Source organism: Drosophila obscura, unplaced genomic scaffold (assembly GCF_018151105.1).
Source record: "Drosophila obscura isolate BZ-5 IFL unplaced genomic scaffold, ASM1815110v1 contig_150, whole genome shotgun sequence".
NCBI lineage: Eukaryota > Metazoa > Arthropoda > Insecta > Diptera > Drosophilidae > Drosophila > Drosophila obscura.
The window spans coordinates 12,490,546-12,512,508 of record NW_024542736.1 but is presented as its reverse complement, the minus strand read 5'-3'; the positions used below and the strand labels follow the sequence as shown (position 1 = coordinate 12,512,508).

Genomic DNA, 21,963 nt, shown 5'->3' with positions numbered 1-21,963 from the left:
TATGTATGTATGTATAGTGGAGCTGCAATTTATTATTCCTACACGATTTGTCTAAATGTTAAAAGTTGTGTCTTAGTTTTGAGTGTTTGTGTCTTGGATAAACCCGGAGGTAGGGCAAAGAAATTGATCTTGAAATCATAAAACAACAAGAACAGCCACTGGTGACTTTACCCAGATCGCTCTTTTTTATGTCCAATATCTAAATAAATAATGTTAGCTATTTTAAGATTTATTTAAGGGTCGCGGTGGCCCGGTCTGGCCAGGGTAGCAGTGTGCCCTGGGTTCATAGGTCCTAAAATAACTACACATTGCACGTTTAATGTCATTTAAAACGGCAATTACTCAGCACGCTCGCCGGCTCTGTCTGCGGAACCGCAACAGAATAATAGGAACCGAGTGAGACCGACCCCCCAATGCCCAGGCACACAGCAGACCCTAGAGCGAGGCTAGAGCGAGGCGCTTGCCGTTGCACTTGACTGTGCCTTCGGTTTCGCTTTAATGTCACTGCATGGCCGCAATTATTCAGCAAGCACTTCGCCTCTGATTCGCCGCATGCGATTCTTATGCAAATGGAGGCAGGCAGACCCGGGCAGGCGACCCTTCCGGTGCCATAAATCGACGGCTCTGGCCTGTGGCTGTGGCCCGGCCCAGTCTTATATTCTAATTAAAAAGGCACATGGAAATGCACAGCACAGAAGGAATCCATATCCAAATCCAAACACGTACTGGGTACATGCAGATCACGTGCCGCCCACAAGTAGGTCCTATCCTCCAGGTCCAGTAGGATTGCACAAAACGAATTATGAAATGGCTGAGCTGAGATATAACCCTGAGGGATGGGCTGCTGTGCACCTGAAGTGACATTTAACAAAGCTCTCTCTATCTCTCGTCTTGGTGTTTCTTGGTGTTTCTTGGTGATGCATTTGCAGAGTACATTTAATTACAATTTTAATTCGTTTGGGGAATATGCAAAACTGCGTTTTGGCATCCTGGAATCAATGCGCTTTGCCCTTGGACCTGACCTTCTTCGAGCGAATGTAGGTGTTTATGTAGAATTTGGTGAACATCACGAACATGAACGCAGACATGACGCAGATCAGGTAGATGACGCCCCGCGCTGCATTGCAGTCGGGCTGGAAGTAGGTGTAGGCGCAGTGCAGGAACATCATCAGGAACTGGACCAGCTGCGTGAGGGTCAGGTACTTCTTCCACCAGAGACTCTCCTGCAGATTGGGGCTCTGGGATGAGGCATAGTAGTAGCCATACATCATGATATGCACCAGCACATTGAACATGCAGATGAAGTAGACATGGCCGCCATGGCCATAGAATCGGATCAGAATGTGCGTTGTCACGGCCATGAACACGTGATGGAAGACGTGCAGGAAGGTGATCTGCCGCTGCTTCTTGCGCAGCACAAAGAATACAGTGTCCATCAGATCGAGCAGTTTGTTGAGGTGATACAGATAGGACAGGGTACGCTCCGTTGTCTTCAATGGGTGATCCTGCGGCAGGACGGTCATACAGCTCAGCTGGTATGGCTTGTCCACGAATATCAAATGGAGGCCCTGGTCGGTGGAAAACAAAAAATGTTCCAGTTACTGCCAAAGCAATAGATTATGGGACAGCTTACCCATATTAGCATCAACGTGTTGTAGAGGACCTGGACGATGTTGTAGACCTTAAGCACCCCACGCAGCTGCAGTGCCTCATACCTTGCCATGAACTGCCCGCCCAGCTTCAGGACAAACAGAAGATAGAGGCCGATAATGGTCGTCAGGGGCCAGGCACTGTTGAGCAACGGCAGCGGCACAGGATCCGCGTAGGGTTTGTCAAAGACCTCGAACATTTCCGTGCCGTGCTTAAGGTTGTCCGCCAGAGACTAGTCACAGAAATTTACCTTTTGCTTTATAGTGTTCGGAATTGATGGGTTGCGTTCCTCATGGATAAGTGCATGCAAATTGTGTGGTAATGGGCCGTATGGAAATCCGATTGCCTTCCACCGTTTCAGCAATGCACACGAAAAATGGAAATCGACTTCAAAGCCTCGCTAACTATCGTTAAATCAACATATTACCCTTACATATGTACTGCATAGTCGGCGAGACTATACATATATCAAATATACATATGTACGTTGCAAAAATTTAAAAGAAAATGTACCCGAATGCACCTATTTAACCCCACCAGATACCAATAATTTTAAGAATATTTTTACGACCAAACCAAAATAGTACTACGAAATATACGAATTCTGACAGCATTATTTAAGCTAGAGAGATGAGACATAAATACACAATAACTGTAGCGCGTACAAGTGTGAAATAATTGAAAGAAAATGTTTGTGTTTATATGGATCCGAAGATATTCAGTCTTGAAAGGATTTGTAGTTTTGTGGTTTATTGAAACATTTAATTCGCTTAACAGATATGTGAATAATACTCCAAACAGCAATCATTGCACCTTTCGCTTGGACGTCGGCTTCTTCTGGGGCAGGATGTAGGCCCTGACGTAGAAATTGGTGAACAGAATGATGAATGTTACGGCGACCAGGCCGCCATAAACTGGTATCGCGCGGGATGCAATGCAGTCGGCCTGACGTAGCGTGTAGATGCAGTGAACGAGTATGATGAAGAACTGCGTGAGCTGCACGATGGTGATGTACTTTTTAAACCAGATATTTGCCTGGGCATCCTTGCGTATGGATGATATGTAGTAGTAGGTGTACATGGCAACGTGCACGGCGACGTTGAAGAAGCAGAGGAAGAAGCCATGGCCGCCGTGTCCATGGAAACGGATGTACAGGAAGCAGAAGTATGGCATGAAGGCGTGATGGAAGATGTGCAGGAATGATAAATGGCGATCCTTCTTGCGCAGCACGAAGAAGATGGTGTCCAGCAGATCCAGGAACTTGTTCAGAAAATACACGTAGGTTAGCCAGCGCTCTGTGTTTTTCCACTCGTGATCCAATGGCAGATTGGCAATGCATCTGAGGTCGTAGGCGTTCAGCATAAAATAGACGCTCTGTGAGGACACGCAGAAACATTGGAGTGTGTCAAAGATCTGGCTGGATCACTTACGCCCACAAGCATTATGCCGTTGTACAGGATCTGGACAATGTTGTAGACCTTGATCACGCCGCGCAGATCGAAAGGCTCTCGCTTCTCCATTAGCTTTCTGCCCACCTTCAGCACAAACAGCAGGTAGGCTGCAAGTATGATCAAGGTGGGCCAGTGGCTGTCCAAAAGTGGCGCCTGAAAGGGATCAGCCGGTGGAGCGTTCAAGACATCAAACATTGCGAACATTTTGATGCACCCTGGCTGTTGGCGCTTTTGCGACTAATCAATGCTCGGCCCCGTAGTGCTCGACAATGCATCTTGTATTTACAATTTTAATTGAAGCATTTTAGCACTTGGGTTCGACTCGTTGCACTGGGCTGCCGCGACCAAGTCCCAAATGTACGTACTTATGCAGAAGGCCTCCACGTGCGCTTTGCATGTGTGGGCTTGATGGGATCAATATATACATACCAATAAAGCGCGAATTCCTGGGCTCGTTCGTTCGTACGTAACTTTAAACATGATTATGGGAATTCCATTAAAAGTTTAATACGCGCTTGGGCTGCGGCTGGGGCTGCGGCTGGGGACTGGGGCTGTGAAAATGTTTGAAAATCACGCACACGCAAAAATAGGGAGGGGTGGAGTGTGCCCTGGGAAATTGGATGGGGTGGGGTGGGGTGTGGTGGTATGGGGTAGTACGGGAGTGAGCTGTTGACGCTGAAACGGTTCTAGTCAAAACGGATGCGGAAATGGGATGTAAATAAGGACCGCCATTGCACGCACATCCTGCACAACAAACTGCAAAAGCCAGCGAATTCACGGACTAAACATTTCGATGCATTGCATACAGAATTATGTACAGACATAATACCGTGCCAGCTAGCTAACAGATCATAATTAAACAAATGCGATATGTGTGCATACGTTACCCGTATTTGTATTTGCCTCTGTTTAAAGGGAACAGACCGCTCTCCGAGGTCTTAGATCGCCGTATACTCTGCGCCATTTGGAAACAAATTCTGCATCAGGTATGTACGTTGATTTCTTAGCAGTTGGCACCTCCAAACTGCAGCTGGTCCCTACTTTTGGTTTTAGTGACGAAATTATAATTTGCAGCAGATACTCGTACCTGGTTGGCTAACTTAAATGAAATACAATGCGAACATGAATTTTAAGTAAAGCCAAAATGTATTGCGGCTTCTTCGTATGCTCTCAATGTTCGTTCTGTTCTGCTCATTCCCAATGCCGTTCATGGGCTTCCTCCATTAGCAGTCGTTGCCAAATTGCTCAACTTTTTAAGTGCTTAGATTTGCATTGGGAGTTTTTCTGGGGCAAGTGGGATGGTAGGGTCTGGTCTGGGTAGGGTTTGCCCATCAAACAGGGCTTGGCAAGCGCATCTCTGTTCGTATCTCCATCTGTATCTGTGGCCGTACATGCAGCTGCAGCTCTCCGTAGGCGACCTTTGGTGTTGGGACTCTGGTTTTGTCGCTGGTTTAGTCCCCGACTCGTCTTCGCATTAACGCCATTAGGCCAATTTGGCACTGTGCCCTGACCCCGAAAGGCGCACGGAGAACTTTCCCAAACAAAGGTAACAAACTATGGCCACGATGCCGCTGCTGCTGCTGCTGCTGCCATAGTTTTTCTCCATTCCGCTCCACGCCACGGCACTCGCATGCCAATGCACGTGTAAATAAAAGTCAAGTGGGAAAAACAAATAAATTAGAGTCGCATCCTCTTCTTGTTGGTCGCCGCTGGCTGGCAACAAACATTCCTCTTCGTTATTGCGCGACTGGCTTTAATTACGACACCAGGCAGAGGGGGGCAGGAGGAGCAGCTGCAGCTGCATCCCAACCAAGGCACCGACTGTTGCCTCCGGGCTGGCTCAGCATGTTCAATTTATGTTTATTTGAAAGCTGTTGCACTTGACTAATGTTCTGTATGCCGGGGACATCCTCTCCGAGCTCTGGCGCTGACCAGCAGCATCGTGGCGTGTGGCTGGAGTGGCGACTCCTCATGGCACTCGCTTGTTGCTTGATCTAAACGAAGGCGCACGGCTTAAGCCGTGGCTTATGTTAAATCTCAGAGGAAAGTAAATAATATTTACCCAAGGCAGGTTTCCTGTTCCTTTACCCTCACCTCTACCTCTGGGATGAGTCAATCGATAGCGAAATCGATCCATAGACCAGTCATCAAACCTTCGTCATTGGGAGCACCATCCAAACTAAATTAGATTGTAATGGACGGCGCATTTGATTTATTAGTTTTCTCATTAAACAAATTGTCCAACAATACAAGCCAAGAGCCACGGGTGTGTGTGTGTGTGTGTCTCAATATTCTTACGCTTATTTATGTAGATTGATGGTCATTTCATTCGTGTAAACACATCCATTGACGCAAATTTGAATAAACATTTTCATTAGCAAAATGTCCATGAGTCCCATGAGAGACAGTGCCAGTCGGGATATCCATCCTGTCCTTCGTATGATGGCCTGTGCCTATGCCTGTGCAGCACTAGCAATCACTTGGATTCAATTGTTTTTTGACTCGACTTGGCCGCTGAGCTTGTCCGAACATTTGGGTTTTTATTGGCTTTGGTTATGTACGCTACCGTCCGCAGTGACAATTATTTTCTCTGAATTTTCTAGCCAGGCACAAATGGTAATTGGCCATAATCATTCGATAATGATCAGGTGGCGTTTCTAATTGCCGTGCTCCATTAGGAGTGCAAAGGGCACCAGCTCATTGACCTTTGTTCACTCTCAAAATGGTTCGCGGAAACGTTTCTACGAATATGCATACATATATTATCTGGGTTCCGACCTTGTTTTAGGGACATTTTACAACACTGTCGCACATCAAACATGGCTGACATAAATAAAACACAACGCACAACTGTATATCCACGAGCAAGCCATTAAAATGGCAAATATAATATGGAGCCTAGCTCCGAAGGCTGAGGAAATTCGAGTTCAAGGGGATCGGCGGCCAAAGGTCATGTTAATTCGTGCTTATTGTGGTTGCGAGTGTTGGCTTGTTTTTGTTCGCTTTCCAACACTGAAGACCCAAGCCACAAAAATAAAAAGACAAAGCTTAAATTCATAAATTTAGATGTGCTATTAGCAGATCTTGTGTTGTTCACCCTGCGCTCGCTGGGCATGGGGTCCAGCCGTTAAGTGTGCTCAAAGCTGAAACTTTTGAAATCTATAGGTAGTATCGTCAAACCAGTTGCCACGTGTTTATCTGTTTTGTTATGACGCAGACTGCAGATGCAGACCCAACACACCCAACAACACACGCTCTGCAGCAAAACAAAAGCTTGGTCCAGCATCGTAATTTTGATGGGAAGGAGCGCATCTCTACATTAAACTATCTGGGCTCACCACCGGACGATTCGCAGCCTCGGAATTATTGTTGTTGGGCGGCTTGCACCGGGAAACTGGAGCAGTGCCCATGACTGCAATGTGCAACTTGTGCTTGCCCAAAAAATATAACTTTAACCTTTTTTGTAGTTCATATATGACATTCACTAGGCCCTTCCTTCCGCAACTTCATGGCTCTCATCATGGCCCACCAGTCCTGTGCGACCAGATGCATGGATACCGCTTAGTCGACGCTATACAGCCGCACAGCCGTATTCTACACCTATGAAAGACTTTTCGAAATAAACAAACTATTTCAAACGTATTTCGTTGTATAATTTTTGTTTTAATGCTAGATATAGTAGAAAAATAAGCGTAGTTACAATATCTTTGAAATATTTGATTAGACCATCACATTTCTGCTATTCGGGCAGTCCAAAGTCAGCCCATGAACAGTTTGTGTCTCTCATTATGTCATCCAGCAGATCGACATTGTGTTGGAAAGCCAAAAAGTCTTCATCCATGATTTCGGGAATATCCCAATAGTTGTCATCGGTCTCAAAGGGCACTGCCATTTTGGAGCTACTGTCGGCGGCGAGCACGCTGCTGGCGAACTGGAAGCGAATCTTGTGAAAGAGCGAAACTTGCTGATCCTTTTGCAACCTGGCGTTCATCATGGCCGCCTGGAAGGTGGGATCCATGGGCGCATCTGGCTGGCGCACACTGGCCACGATGGCTGCCATTACGCGATGGGTGCTGATCGGATGCTGGATGCCCTCCAGTCCATTGCTGGTCCAAATATTCTCGCAACGGGTGCAGAGGCCAGCTACAAAATTGGTAACTCGATTGATGCACATCTCGCATTTGATCACTGCAAAAAGGGGATCTTTATCCATTTCGCTTGCTGCTGCTTGAACTGGAAACTGGCAATTATTTTCCGGCTTTGGATGCTTTCAAAAGTGAGCAAACGGTTCAAGTTAAATTCCACGTGCTTTGCGGCAGAAGAAGAATTTTTGACATTCTTCAAAGCGTTTACGCACACTGTTTCTAGTATGGCCATTCTTCGTAAGCATTCTCAGCGCTGTCGTTGTTAGCACTGGTTCCCAGTACAGTTTCTTCTACTTGCACGCTTGTGCTTTTGCGAGTAAAATTTCATAGAAAGTGTAAAGTGAAACCTATTCAATTTGAAGAGCATTTCTTAGCAAGATGACTACGCAGCCTGTGCCACCATTAATGCAGGCAAGTTCCCTGATGTTTACAGCTTTGCCTCAACAATTGTAGTGACGCTTACATATTTGTTTTGGACACAAAAAGAACCCCATAGATGCGATGGAAGTGGATGAACCACCGAACGAGCAGAATGGTAACAACGAGGAGCGGCAGCTTGTGGTGGAGGAGCAGCAGCTTGTGGTGGAGAACCCCAGCATCGATCTGGAGATGTATGCCCAGCAATACAATGGCATAGCACGCCTCTATCGGCTGGTGTACGTGGCCGATGTTTGCCCCATTCTGGCCGTGGAGGCGCTCAAAATGGCCATCGCATATGCACAGACCACGTGCAACTTTAATGAGTACCAGTTTCTGCACAAGCGTTTGAGCGACCTGAACGCTCGCACTGCCCCAGCTCCGACTGCAGATCCGGCTGCAGTGCCAGACATGGCTGCCGTGCCGGCTGAGGAGGACGATTCGCTCGCGTATGATGCTGTTTGGGTGGACACCACAACGCGCAAGTCTGCCCACAAGCTGGAGATGCTTGAATTGCAGCTGAGGACCTACAAGTCGAACACGTTCAAGGATATCATTCGGAGCAGCCACGTTGACTTGGCCGCACAATATCTGAGCTGCGGGGATCTGGCCAATGCCATGAAATACTACTCACGGGACCGTGACTACTGCGACACGGGCGAGCATGTGGTGGAGATGTACCTGAATTTGATTAAGGTCTCCATTTACATGAAGAACTGGCTCCATGTCATCACCTACAAAGAGAAGGCTGAGAGCACGCCGGACTTTGCCAAGGCATCCAAGGAGGCGATCGGTAAGATCAAGATCCACACACACCTCGAGTGTGCCGCCGGCCTGGCCCAAATGCAGCAAACGAAATACAAGGTGGCTGCCCAGCACTTCCTGAACGCCAACTATGACCATGGCCAGTTTCCCGAAATGATCTCCGCCAACAATGTGGCTGTCTATGGCGGCCTGTGCGCCCTTGCCACCTTCGACAGGCCGGAGCTGAAGGACCTGGTGATTGGCTCTACATCGTTCAAGCCGTTCCTCGAGGTGGAGCCGCAGTTGCGCGACATTATTATCCAGTTCCACGAGAGCAAGTACGCCTCGGTCCTCAAGCAGCTCGATGAGATTCGTGACAACTATCTCGTGGACATGTACACGGCACCGCATGTGGACACGCTCTACACCCAAATTCGCAAGCGCGCCATGATCCAGTACTTCAGTCCCTATATGTCGGCGGACATGCACAAAATGGCCATGGCCTTCAACTCCTCGGTGGGCGATCTGGAGAACGAGGTGATGCAGCTGATTCTCGATGGCCATATCCAGGCGCGCATCGATTCGCAAAAGAAGATCCTCTACGCCAAGCAGGCCGATCAGCGCAGTAGCGTTTGGGAGCGTGCCCTGGTCCTGAGCAAGAAGTACCAGCGCCAGACGCGCATGCTCATCCTGCGTGCGGCTATGCTCAAAAGCCGCGTCGTCGTGACGGCCGATAGCGATGCCCGCGACCAGGCTCCACCACGACGCCCCAATTGAATCCATAAACTCTTTGAATTATACTCATTGCACCACAATTATCCATCCTTGTGTTGAGAACCAATAAATCATCTACTTAGTGCCTCCCAAAGATCGGGTTGGAAATTCATTTAATTTGTTAAATTGAAATTATGGTAATATCCTGCAGTCATGTAAGCCATTCCATGCTGTTCGTGTCTGGCCCGAAGCCGATGACGGTGGCAGCTTGCCCACCTAGTTGGCTGTTAGCTAACCAAGAGTCAGGTTCATAAATTTCAAGCAAAACATAGTGGGTGGCCGCCGCACTCACCGCCGCTTCAACGGCTGGTGGGGAAATGTTTTCCAATTTGAAGGTTAGCGCCAGCTAATCGATAGCTCTCCATGGAAATGATGAGAGTGTTGATTTATGGCATTCCAGGCGCAATTATGCCCCGCCGCGGCTGCGGGACCTCACAAAAGTCGCACATTTATGTGTTCAATTGAAGTGGCGACTGCCACACTGCTAGACAGAGACGAAGAGACAAAAGTCGTCCGAGTGGGGGATAAATGGAGCACGGTGGGATATCGAAAAAACGCCCATGGCACATTGGCAACTTGTTAAGCTCGTTATTCTCACAATTGCTGCTCCAAGTGAAGCGTTTCCCGACCCTGTCGTCTCCCTTTCTCACCACAATCCGCTCCATCAACTGCTGCTCATCAATCGCATTTGAGGTGGCGTTGTGTTACCTGTTGAGGGATGCGTGGCCTGCGGTTCTGTGGGCTGTGTCCTTGTTCCGATTTGAGCTCGCACAAAGCTGTGTGGATTCTGGGGACGGGTTTCCGGTATGAGAGGGCCGCTTCCTGCTCAACTAATCGATCCAGGATCAACTTGGCCTTATGGTTATGACATCGTTGGGGCCCACACCCCTACCCAACCCCATTCATTCCCATTTGACTGGCTTCCGCACTAACCAACGTCGGTCCACACTTATCCACTCATGGGGGGTATATCAGTCGCACAGAGGGCGACCGCAGAGCCAAGCCAACTAAGTTTTGGGATGTGCCAGGCAAACAACTTGGATCGCAAAAGCCAAAGCCTCCACTCCGCACCAAAACCACGGCAATTTCTTTTGGGTATTCGAGTTGGGGACTCAGCGCACACACAACAAACGCACCAACTGTGGGAGGAGCTTGGCTGGAAAGCTTTGGCATGCAGATTGTGTTTGCCTGTGTTGCAGCTCAAGTGTAAACATAATCTGGGCGCAGCGATACACTGCGAGAATCTTGCCAGCTTACAATTGATTGACAGTCGGGCTTGTGACTAAGCTTGGAGGGATTAAAAAAGAGTCGAAAAACTATAAAAAAACGAACTAAAATATTCCATGCACTCCCATTGTGTAGTTCCATTGCAAATATGTGTAGAAATACTCAAATTAACCGATTAAGATGCAGTCTCTTCCCTCAGGGTTAGTATTTCAACTTCTCCGTTTGCTTTAGTTTTATTTAAACTTTTAAAGATTACTGCTTGATATTTCTTGCAGTGTATGTCACTATCTTACATGCTATGTCGACTCCCCTGTGCCTGTTCTGTGTTCCTGTGTGTGTGTGTGTCCATGCGTTGGCTTTGGCAGCCGCCATCAGCGCGAAGGATGCCTTTGATTTAATTTCACTTCATTTCATTTCATTTTGTTGTCGGTGGAGGCAAACTCGTGACTGCGTCGATACATAACGGGCCCCGCTTCAGCCGCACCTCTTACCTTTAGCAGCGGCCCCAACCTGCCACAAGCCGCACTTTCCCTACTCATACCTACACACAGAGGACAGGACCAAAACCCAGCGGCCTGGAATGACGGACGATGGTTGGAGATAATTTTTGCTGTTCGGCTTCTTGATGGGTATGGCAAAAATGCTGGGATTTGTGTAATTTACTTCATCGAATATTAAACAAGGCAAATGGCGACAGAAACGTAGGTCTGACTGAACCACTTCCCACTGACTTGGGAAAGGCGGAAAAGGAAGGTTCCACTTTCCAGGATACTTACTTGATTTCATTCCAACGAAATCGAATTTTGTTCTTTGTTTTTTTTTTTTGGTTTGTTTCTTTTTAATTTCCTTCAATAATATGTATGTCTCGTTTATTATTCAATATGCGTTCTAGTTCTATTATTTTCGATTATTTCTCTCGTCATTATATTCTCGTATGTATAAATAAATGTTCATTGTTCAATGCGGGTCTCGTCCTCCGCTCTGAATGTTGGACAGGCTCGCCTCATCTTGATCGAATATATACGAGTATAAAACGAATTTCGCCACCACGGACCAAGCCAATTTGCGGTGTATAAAAAAACAATCATTGTGCAAATTTCAAATTCAAATTTTGCTCATAACAATCATAATAAATATAATAACAATAATAAAAGGAATTATTCGAATGTTATTGCATTATATCATTGTAACAACAAAACCAATCAACGAGCTGCCAGTGTCTGTTTTGGGGCGGGTGGGTGGTGATGTGTGTAAAAAATGGAAATACAATGTTTTGTCGCGGCGATTCTTCAGTTGGTTTCCTGTTTTGGTTACATCTTAGTTTAGTTTAGTTTAATTTATGTTTTATTTTCGTCTGGTTTGCCTTGCCTTGGTGTCTTAAAAAATGTATTAAAATTAGCTTAACTATCAAAATTATATGCACTCTGTTGTAGCTTCATTTGTTTCATTGAGTTTTATCCCCCTTTGAAAAGTTTTCCATTACCAATCACTAGTCAGCTTATATACATTTATTCTTACTATTGATGCTCTTTCCATTTTGTATTTGTGGTTGGTTTGTTTGGTTTTTGTTGCTTATGTTGCCTTAACTATGAACAGTTTGATATTACAAATATAATGCAATTATCCTTGATGCCATCGTTATCGTTATCGTTAGCCATAACCTTTGTCTTAAGTTTAGTGAGTGGCATTTACATGTATCTACATGAATATCAAAAAACTATGCAGTTTCCTCTAATTCCAACAATGTTCTGCAGCTTATATAAATAAATGTTAACATTCAATATCTCCTGCCTCGTACTCCCCATCCAAAGCCTCTGTATCTCAATGTGGAACAGAATAAGCGGTTTTTATTTTTTGTTTTGTTTTTGTTTTATGTAGTTACAAATTGGGCGCAGCGATTTTTAGTGATGGACTGATTGAGTGAATAGCAAAAGGTCAAATCGAAAGTTTCTCTTTCTTTTTCTTTTCCTTTTCGAAATTAAATATTGTCAAGCACAAATTTTGTGTGAGTGTGCGATCAGCCTCGAAACCAAAGATAACAGTAATAATAAACTGGATATACATACATACATATGTGTGATTATCGTGACATAACTAAATCCTACATTATGCATAGATACTGATGCGGAAACGTGGAAATCTCTTGCGGCATGTGATTTGGCGTGCTAGCTTACCGATTGATTGATTGATTGATTGATGGATGATTGCTTGAATCAAGAGTGAGAAGTAAATTGCTTTTCATAATTTTTGGGTTGTCCTCAACAACACACAATAATATCATATCATATCTCTTCATATATCATTCAAATGATCACAGTCAAAAAACTTGCATTATTCAATTAATCGCTAAACATTTTCGTTTCCTTTCACAAAGATGGTACTCCAAATAATTCAATTTTGGTTTTTATTAATAATAATTAACTGAAAAATTATACGGAATAACAATTTGACCAAATTCTCTTAACTTGGGGCACTTTGTGAAGGGCATTCGTCTAAGACGAACTTAATTCAAAATTCTACAACAAAAACCCTAAAACGCTGAATGCTAATTTTGTGGGCGGATCTCCTACATATACATCTATACATATATATGTATATAACTGAGGCGTGGCGTGTCTATTTCTGTGTGGAGCAATTAACCAAAGCATAAACTGTTTCTGCCGCTGGCCGAATTTCCTCTCAAAAATTTTACATCTGAATTTCCAATTAAATTTTGTTTGCCTATCTCGTTTTGCATTTATAGTGGATTTGGTTGCCTTTCCCGTGACAAGCTGAACATTTTTGTTGTGTGTGTGTGTTTCGTATTTGTTTTTATTACTAATGCATTACAAACTTATTCATTACCTATGCAAAATTGTACACTTATATTAATAATCTGGTTTTCAGTTTTCATTTTTGTTTTGTTTCTCATTCAGCGGTACAAAAATTATTCATTGCATTTGGTTTTTGTTTAGGTCGGTTTGGTTGCCTCTGTTTGCCATTGTTTTATATCCATAATGATTTCGGTTTTAACTAAATTTACACATTGCCTAATTTGCATTTTTTTTTAATTCGTACACACGGATACGGATTCGGCTACAATACAAAGACTCGTACACATATGCCAACACCTGCCCATGGCTTATAACTAGGTTTTCCGTTTCCGATTTCCGTTACCGATATAAACCATTACCAATTGGTTGCCACTTGGTTTGGTTTTGGTTTGGTTTCTCTCTCTCTCTCTCTCTATCTTCGTGTTCGTCGGCTTGGTTTAAAAATCATTTACTCGTATGCTAAAAAGTAACTAAATTTAATCAATCTTAGTAATTATTCAGTTGGATCAATTATGAATTTCTGTGTGTGTCGCGTTCATCTGATTCATTTCTGTTCTGCTAGTTTCACTAAAACCCTCTGATAGTTTCGGGCCGGGCGCCGTTCCTTTAGGTAGTGCTCTGTTGTTCCTTTGGCCGTAATCTATTCCTCGCCACTCCACTCCCCACCACTCCACTCCACTCCACTCTTCTCTGTTCGGATTTCGATTGGGGTTGACACTATGTTGGAAGAACAAAGAGATTATCCGTAGCTGGTTCCGCAGTTATTCGGTATTAGGTTCTGCTAGAAGTCGCTACTCGTTGATGGATTCCCTAAATTGCTCTCCACAGTGTCGTCCTTATGTCAGAGCGGCGGCTTGTAAACTTCAATAGCAGGCGTGAGCATGTCCACTCGCGTAGATATCGAAGTGTCACTGTAATCAAAACAAAAATATCCATGAGAACTAGCTAAAGTTAGTTAGTTAAATAAAGGTGTTGAAATACCATTCAGCTGCCCAAAAACTTCTACAAAATTTAAGACAACATCAGGGGAAATATGTTTAAAAATCACGCCAGTAAAGAGCAGAGAAAAAAAAGGAGCAAAACAGAGGTAAAGAAAAGCTGCCAGTTTTATCGCACCAGCTGCAGGGCACATTCCATCAGAGGAGGAGCTGTACAGCTGTCAACAGCATCCAGAAATATTGTACACACATTAAGCTTGTGCCACAACAAAGCTGTGCTGTCAAAAGTGCTTAAATATGTATGTACTATATGTACATATGTACTTGCAACGAAAACAAACCAGAAATAGCCACAATACCATAATGTCACATACTAATAGGTTTTATATATATATATTTTACTTGTGCACGTTTAATCCACTATCCACTATCCTTATCAAATCAACGACATTGTAGCCCATCCCATGCCTGCATTTATGCATATTTATATTTATACCATATTCCTTTCTATTTAAAGTGGCTTTCCTTTGTATTTACGTCGTTTATACTATCTGTGCTTCCATCTGCTGTACATTTATTTAATTATACTTCCCCTTATACTGTGCTCTGCCATAACATCCTATTCTATACATTTATATTGCATTTAATTCCATTGTCCACCCTTTCCATAGCTCAGATATTTTCGCATGCAGCTGATCCACCTGCACTACGCTTTCCTCAACGAAAAATACTTCCCTAGTCCTGATTTCATTTATTCGGTTCAATTGTTACATTTATTTATTACATACACACATATTTCCTTTTCTTTGTTCGCCCAATCTACGAGCACAACTACTTTCTGGTACTCCTGTGTGTTTTGCTTATTTTTGCGTCGCTCTTTCCGCCCATCCACATCCTCTTTTGATGAAACTCCTCTTCCTTTATCACAGACACCCACCGAATGGGAGCTGCCTTTCTCTTTGTTTGCTTGTTGCGGATTCGGTTTCGGTTTCGTATTGTAAATGAAATGGAATTAAATGAAATGTGAAATTTATTGTATTTAGGGGATTTTCATGCCACAAGCACTGCGGGTGGGATAGAGACAACGACAACGAAACAAAGCAAAGAAATCGCATTTTCGCTTACTATTTCAAATGTAATTTATACGCGTACTTATGGCCCCCACTGTGTTCGCTGGCTGTTCACTTTATTGGCACTCTACTTTAGTTTTATGTGTGTTTACTCTCTGCTCTCCACGATGATCGCATTCGACACTGTGCATAACACGAGTGAGAGTACTCGTAGTTTGCTGCACTTAGCCTCGAATATTAAATTAAATAAAAATCTCATTTTATTTCACGGAAGTTCTTCCAGCTGCCTCCTGCTCTGCCTCGGTTATATACTTATTTGCAGCATATAGTAGATTGCTTTTAATAAATCCCCAGCCTTGCATACTTAACTAGTTCATAGAGACAGAGAGAGAGAGAAGCGAAGAGTTCGAGATAGTTTGCAGGAACTTTGCTTCGGTGCAGAAATAAACAAAACAGGCAAAAGCTAAAGATATTCCTGAAAACTTTCGAGTGCTGGCAACCACTCCAAATGCGCTTAACTGAAATAATTAAAACGGGAAGCATTCGAAAAAAGTGCTACAAAATGTTATCCATCTCATCGATGCTTGAGTGCTTTTTAAGCAGAAATACTTGATTCAATTACTTCTGATATTCAGCATACTGTGCATAATTCCATATCCGTTCATCATATACGACATGTTAGTTGTATTTTGAAACCAGCTTAGCATTACAGAGAACTGAACAGAGTTCACAAAAATTTCCATAGATTTAAGACATGGAAATCCTTGGCAAAACAACTGCCAACTAAAAAACAACTTTTCCCATTGCCCCTCCAGTGGAAGTGCAGCAGTCCCTGGTGTAAATCCCATTATTCGGGGGATGACCACAGAACCCAATGCTGCACCCACTGTGCTGCATCTGTAAGGTGAGGCAAGAGCACGAAGAAGGATAACATCTGGCGTTGGCCATTCATCAGCATCAGGGTGGTCGCGAGTGGCAGAAGCAGAAGGGAGAACGGAATTGCATTAGGGGCGGAGAGAGGGGAATATGAAATGTCAGGACAGGATGCAAGGACACTGAAAAGTGTGCAAATTGTTGGCAAGCTGTTAAAACCATGTTCCAATTAAAAATGCAACAAATTCGAGCAAAAAAACAGAAGCTCTGTGTTCCGAACAGCAGCAACAGTTGCAGCTGCAACAGCAACAGCAATTGAAAGTACGAGTATTGTGCGCATAGACTCGTACATATATGTAGGATGGCAATGCAATTAAAAAGCTTTTTCAATTGCATTTAACATGAAATTAGTTTCAAGAGTCATAAAAACTATGAAAAGCGCGGCAAGTGCCTGCGGTTATCTGTCGGTTGCTTTGTGCCACTTTGTTGCAATTTTGTTTCCACAAGTACTCTCTCCTCTGTCCTCTGTTTGGTGGGTGTGCCATGTTCTATACGAATTGATTATTAAAATCAATGTTTTGTGTGTGTTCAGAAAAAAAAGGAACATGTTCGCAGCACTTGAAGTGAATAATTTTCTTTGGGTCCTTGGGGCGTGGCCTGCCGCAAGTTCCGCTCTCTATATTAATTACTAGTTCCTCAAAGTTCCTGACGTGCAGACCTGAACAGGAACTCATCGCGAACATTCCCCAAAGTTGTTCGAGTCAGTGCAGGTCTCCGTGAACTAAATCTACTGAAACTGACTTTGACAACAACTTTATGCAATTAACTGCCTCCCCTGCCCAGCCCAGCCCCGCTCTGGACCGGACCGGATCGGACCGGACCCCACCCCACCGCATTCTGGGTTGGGAGCCAGCTTATTATAAGCGACAACAAGCGATGTAAATGCCAACTGGCAGTGAGAAATAGCCCAAAGGCGACAGACGGCAGGCGGCAGGCGGCAGGCGGCAGGCGCCAGGAGGAAGCGAAAACCAGGTCAAACAGGTGTGTGAGAGGCAGGGCAGGGGGTGTGGAGTACGAAGTGCAAAACTTGCCAATGTATTTAATTTGAAAATGCGACACCGACACTGCGGCGTTGAATGCTTCGTGTAAATTAAATTACACGTGCCACGCCTTCGAAGCTACGCTGGGTATAGGCTGTACCGTCCAACCATCCCAAAACATGGTACATTAAATTTTCATTTGGCCAAAAGTCCCACAAACTTTGGAAACAAGTCACAGCCGCACTCGCAGCCCTAGGCAGCATCAGCAGCAGATACAAATAAAGATACAGATAGAGTCGCCAGAGTGGGGCGTTTTAGAGGTCAGCATACTGCGGGCCTAGAGCAGGGCTCAGGGCTTGGGACCCTGCAGAAGCATCAGCATCGTCACCTGGCTATAGTCCTGGTACTGTTACTTGGTCCTTAGCCTGAATCTCCATCTCCCATCCAAATCCACATCCTGCAGGCGACAAGTAAACACAAACACCAACACTAACACCAAGATAAACAGCAGCCAGCAGCCAACACACAAACACCTACAGGGACCGACAAGTGTCGGGAGAAAGGCATGAGAGAAACTCAAAATCTCATTAGTTACATTTTTGAGAGGACACAGAGGCCTTGGCTTGGGTTAAAGTTTCGGGCGCATTAAGCGGATGCGACAATACGGTTGGGCCAACACTTTCCAGATTCACTTTACCACCGAACGATTCATTATTAAAAGGCAGCACAATCCGTGGCCAACAAAAAGAATTTAAGCCTGACAAAACTTTTATTTCATTCATTTCAAGCGAAGCAAATGTGTGTAGCATTTCATTCATTGTTGTTCACAAAACTATGACTTCTTATACATATGCGAGTGCTCCTCCTAATTTGGATAGGCTTTAATATGTTTTTAGAACGGAATAGCAGCGAGAGAACTCGCACATATGGTATAAGATACAATCAATATGTCTGTGTGTTACAAACAGCTATGCGATGAGAATATACTCGTACCGTACGTGTGCCGTACGACTATCAAGCATCAAAACTTTGTCACCCAGAACTGAACTTAAAAAGAACATTGGGAAAATATTTGTGCATTTATTAAGGATTTTTTAACAGTTCCTCCTACGAGTACATTGTATATGCCTCGGCACGTTCGTGTATATGTATTGTTTGATAAGAGAATGGTATGGTATGGCATGGAATGTTGAATGAGATGGAAGTGTGCCACGCCCCAGGGGTTGGGTATATATCGGTGTTGTCTTTGCCGCTTCTGGTGCTGGTGCTGGTGATGTTGCTGCTTTTACTTCTGGTGTTTGCTGCTGTTGTTCATGTTTTTGTTGGCCATATGGCAGCACTTTAAATGCAAATGAAAGCACTGAGCTGAGCGTTTGTCCTCGGCGTCTGCGTTGACGGCAATGTTGTGCGTCGAGGTCGCCTACCATTTGAGAATTGTGTCCTCCGTCCTGTCCTGCATGAGTGGGAGATTGTGGGCTGTGGTGTGTGTGTGTCTCTGTGTGTTTGTTAAAGGAATTTGCATAAAGCTCTAAACTAGCATGAATATTCGGTTAGGCTTTTTGGCTTGCGGTGCTGGTGGTGGCAGCACACGTGACTGCCTCATGGACTGCACAAGTTTTTTGTATGTCAAGGCACTGCAACTGCAGATACATTCTGCGCACACAGATACTTGTTGAGCCTGTCCTTGTCGTCATCCAAGGAGTGAGACATGCCCACATGCGCCCACCTTGAACACTGCCCCAATGACGGTCTCCTGTAGGTCACCGCTGGCTGACATTTCCAATCAATGCCCGCCATCGACATCCAACTCAACTCAAACAAAAAGTTGAATTTTTTAAGCATTTGTCGTCGAGCCAAACAATTGGGGCGGGGCAGCACCAGAAAGTGGTTCCAGAAAGTGCTCGGAAACTTTTGTTTTGTCATTTGCGTGGGCGTTGGCCAATTCAATTGCCAACTTGCATTCGAACTGAAACACAAACTGAAACTCAAATTCCAACTCAAATAAGCAGCACAGGGGCAAGGGGCGCGCATAGGGCCGAGGCGAGTCGCTAGTCTTGGCCAAGTCAACAAGGGCATTGATATTAAGTAGCCCTGGCCCAGAGCATGGACGATTCATCATCTGTCCACCCTCTGGTTCGTCTTCGGCTTCTGCTACTGCTTCTCCTTCTGCTGCTCTGGTTGTGCTGCAAACTTTGCCAAATGTACTGAAAAAGTTTGTTGGTTTTCGCTTTGGTCATTTCGAAGGAGGCGGTGCTGCTGGGCCAAGATGTAGCCACACCGCCTGGTGGCCATTAATCAAACCAGGCAGCCATCCCGCTACGTGATGTCTGGTCCGGTGCCCATAAATAACCCCCCAACTGCCACGGGGATAGAAAAATCTAAAACTGGCCAGAAAGGATTTATGTAAATAAATACTTTGCATGGGTTACCAATCGGCAGCTTGGTGGCATTCGATACGGCAGCAAATGTGAAAAACCTGTGGGGGGAAGGCCAAGTGGGTGGCGGCAGCCCTGGGAAGACCTTGGCAACACTGAAATTTAGTTTCCGTTGATTAATTTCCGCTCACAGCTCAATCATCACGTCGACAATTTTTCGCATATTTCTCTTCCTTTTTGGATATCATTTACGAGTACAGCTGACAGCTGAAAATCGAACTGGGTACGACAGCGTCGTGGGGTGCGGGGTGGAGATTGGGGTTGTTGGTTGTTGGGTGCTGGCTGCTGGTTGCTGGCTGCTGGTTGGCTGGCCTTCAGGCTATCAGTGCAGCTAGTGACGGTTCGGGGTCAGAATTTAATTTCGGGCCATGTTCGTTAAAAGGTCGGTCACCATGATTTATTTGCCATGCCCGCATTGATTTCCAGTTCAATTTCGATTTCTGGTTTCTGGTTTCTGGTTTTCCTGCTCCCTCGCCACTTGCTTAATGAAATCATTCCGTGACACACCCAACCACACTCACTCACTCCTCCTCGCTCTCTAAATATAATATACATATGTACATATATGATTCCCCTGTCCCATCGATTCCGCTTAATTGTTAAATCGAATCCGCTGCTTGGGCCGAGCGCGACACCACGGCGTATGCGTGATGCGATTATTGATATGTGTTGATTGGAATCGCGTTTGCATTTAAAGTGGATTGGCATTGCCCCCCACACGCAGAACAATGACAGCAAATGGATTAAATATTAGAAGGAGAGGAGACCTCTACCAATCATCAATTTTGGCCGAACAGGAACTGATTTGAGTTCATTTCTGATTTGTCGTCTCTACTCTCAAAATGTATCCCAGGGATACGGCGGGTGTGTGTGCATTTCCTGCTCAAATGTAGCCCAGGGATACGGTGGGTGTGTGTGTGTGTGCATTTTCGCATATCCTTTAAGCTGGCGGCGGCTCTTGTGGGTCTGGTCTGGTCTGGTCTTTTGGGTGCGGTGCTCGCGGGCAAATATGAAATATTTCCGAAACGAATGTGCCATAACAGTTGAGTGAATAAAACATTAACAAATATTTATTTCCATAACTGCTGCCGCTTGCCGTTCGCCTCCCCATCCCCTCTACCCTCCCGGGGGTCTGCTTTTATTTTATTATATTTATTTTCTCGCTTTTTTTTTCCTTTTATTTTCCCTTTTGCAGCAATAGAGCTTGTCCTTGCTGTTGTTTCGGCTCTCCCCCAGCTACGTTTCAGCTACTACTGCGATTACACCAAGCGGCAAATAAATAAAATAACAACAAGTAAAGCAAAGAGTTCGCTCTTTGCCATGCCACCCACACGCTCACAATCGTTTCCACCTTTCGGAGCTGCGGGCCCCGGGGTCAAAGAGCAAACGAAGGCGGCTGCTATTTTGTTGTATTTTTTGCTTGTTTTTTTGGTCACATTCTGTACTCAAAGCGAGTAGCTGCAACTGCTGGCAGGCAACATTCCGCTATACGAGTAGTAAACGTAGACCCACCTCACCTAAGCACCGTCGGACTGGTGCTAATGCAGCATTTAAGGCCAACTCTCGCCACCACACTCGTTGGCTTTTTCTCTCTTTTGACGGGTAAACCACACAACAGAAATGGCAGAAAGCCAAGGCGCTGCCACTCCACTCCCCTATGGCAGACTCTATTCCCCGGTTGCCACTCCCATTGCGCAGCCATTCTCGGGCATTGCTGGCCACGTAAATTGCGTAAAATCCCCGCAGCTGAAGCGCGAAGCCAACGCGTACGTACTCCTCACTAATTGCACATTTTTATCTCAATTATTGCGGCTTACTCGTACTTCTTTCGAGTCTTCCACGATGGTTAGCACGGGGGAATAGCAGTAGCTGGAGAGGAATGGAAAGGAAAGCGCTATACCAACCGCTACGGAATTATGGGCCATGTTGCATATTCTACGCCACTCGAGTGGTTAAAGTGCATTTCATTTTGCCTTTGAAAACCAACAACTTGGTCTAAGTGTATGAAAAATTTTTAGCGGCAATTCATGACAGTCCAGGGAGTATTTATATTCCACGAAAAAAGAAAAATTTTCCAGCAAAGAAAGCGCTTGTGTTGAGTTCATTTTGAGTCTGAAATTTCATCTTCAGGCTGTGTTCAGTTCGCTTTTGGCTAAGAAAGCTGGATGCAAAATAATATGTCTAAAAGCAGGACGACAGCACAGCCAGTTAGATTAGCCAACTCATATCTGCACAGTCTAACAATCGATAATTTCCACTAAATGTCCAAGCTAACGCATATATTTCTCTCGCTCTTACTGCATGCTTTCCGTGTCGCGCTATCTCTGTTCTTGAGACTAGAGCGTAATGGAATTAATATGGGCATTAATAGTCGAACTAACTATAA

At 44.9% G+C, this 21,963-nt stretch overlaps 5 protein-coding genes and 1 non-coding gene across 7 annotated transcripts in view; 1 reads left to right on the top strand and 5 right to left on the bottom strand.

Moving 5' to 3' along the window:
• Nucleotides 1-918: 918 nt before the first annotated feature.
• On the bottom strand, nt 919-2,220 carry LOC111066645 (elongation of very long chain fatty acids protein F-like). Its single transcript, XM_022355394.2, has 2 exons — nt 1,634-2,220; nt 919-1,568 (listed from the first exon to the last, which is right to left on the bottom strand). Exons 1-2 carry the CDS (start codon nt 1,847-1,849, stop codon nt 996-998), a joined length of 789 nt encoding a protein of 262 aa, XP_022211086.1. The 5' UTR covers nt 1,850-2,220; the 3' UTR covers nt 919-995.
• A 121-nt stretch (nt 2,221-2,341) lies between these two features.
• On the bottom strand, nt 2,342-3,347 carry LOC111066644 (elongation of very long chain fatty acids protein F-like). The gene is made up of 2 exons (XM_022355392.2): nt 3,081-3,347; nt 2,342-3,024 (listed from the first exon to the last, which is right to left on the bottom strand). Exons 1-2 carry the CDS (start codon nt 3,303-3,305, stop codon nt 2,455-2,457), a joined length of 795 nt encoding a protein of 264 aa, XP_022211084.1. The 5' UTR covers nt 3,306-3,347; the 3' UTR covers nt 2,342-2,454.
• Nucleotides 3,348-4,706: 1,359 nt separating this feature from the next.
• Nucleotides 4,707-6,481, bottom strand: LOC111066663. Its single transcript, XR_005967470.1, has 3 exons — nt 5,400-6,481; nt 5,196-5,280; nt 4,707-5,137 (listed from the first exon to the last, which is right to left on the bottom strand). It is a non-coding gene; the product is annotated as an uncharacterized LOC111066663 (transcript).
• A 26-nt stretch (nt 6,482-6,507) lies between these two features.
• Nucleotides 6,508-7,442, bottom strand: LOC121403764. Its single transcript, XM_041591606.1, has one exon. It carries the CDS (start codon nt 7,312-7,314, stop codon nt 6,841-6,843), a length of 474 nt encoding a protein of 157 aa, XP_041447540.1. The 5' UTR covers nt 7,315-7,442; the 3' UTR covers nt 6,508-6,840.
• A 44-nt stretch (nt 7,443-7,486) lies between these two features.
• On the top strand, nt 7,487-9,276 carry LOC111066662 (COP9 signalosome complex subunit 1b-like). The gene is made up of 2 exons (XM_022355423.2): nt 7,487-7,657; nt 7,733-9,276. Exons 1-2 carry the CDS (start codon nt 7,625-7,627, stop codon nt 9,182-9,184), a joined length of 1,485 nt encoding a protein of 494 aa, XP_022211115.2. The 5' UTR covers nt 7,487-7,624; the 3' UTR covers nt 9,185-9,276.
• A 2,460-nt stretch (nt 9,277-11,736) lies between these two features.
• The window catches only part of LOC111066640 (protein tipE), a 32,783-nt gene continuing 22,556 nt past the window's right edge, over nt 11,737-21,963 (bottom strand). For both annotated transcript variants that reach the window (XM_022355386.2, XM_022355387.2), the window contains exon 3: nt 11,737-14,132. In XM_022355386.2, coding sequence (XP_022211078.1) covers nt 14,063-14,132 — 70 coding nt within the window. In that variant the 3' untranslated portion in view covers nt 11,737-14,062. The remainder of the gene's footprint in view (nt 14,133-21,963) is intronic.

Coding starts and splice junctions, on each gene's coding strand:
- LOC111066645 (XM_022355394.2), bottom strand. CDS start 1,849: ATGTTCGAGGTCTTTGACAAACCCTACGCGGATCCTGTGCCGCTGCCG. Junction 1,569..1,633: donor ACACGTTGATGCTAATATGG/GTAAGCTGTCCC, acceptor TCCACCGACCAG/GGCCTCCATTTGATATTCGT.
- LOC111066662 (XM_022355423.2), top strand. CDS start 7,625: ATGACTACGCAGCCTGTGCCACCATTAATGCAG. Junction 7,658..7,732: donor CTGTGCCACCATTAATGCAG/GCAAGTTCCCTG, acceptor GGACACAAAAAG/AACCCCATAGATGCGATGGA.
- LOC111066644 (XM_022355392.2), bottom strand. CDS start 3,305: ATGTTCGCAATGTTTGATGTCTTGAACGCTCCACCGGCTGATCCCTTT. Junction 3,025..3,080: donor ACGGCATAATGCTTGTGGGC/GTAAGTGATCCA, acceptor GTGTCCTCACAG/AGCGTCTATTTTATGCTGAA.
- LOC121403764 (XM_041591606.1), bottom strand. CDS start 7,314: ATGGATAAAGATCCCCTTTTTGCAGTGATCAAATGCGAGATGTGCATC.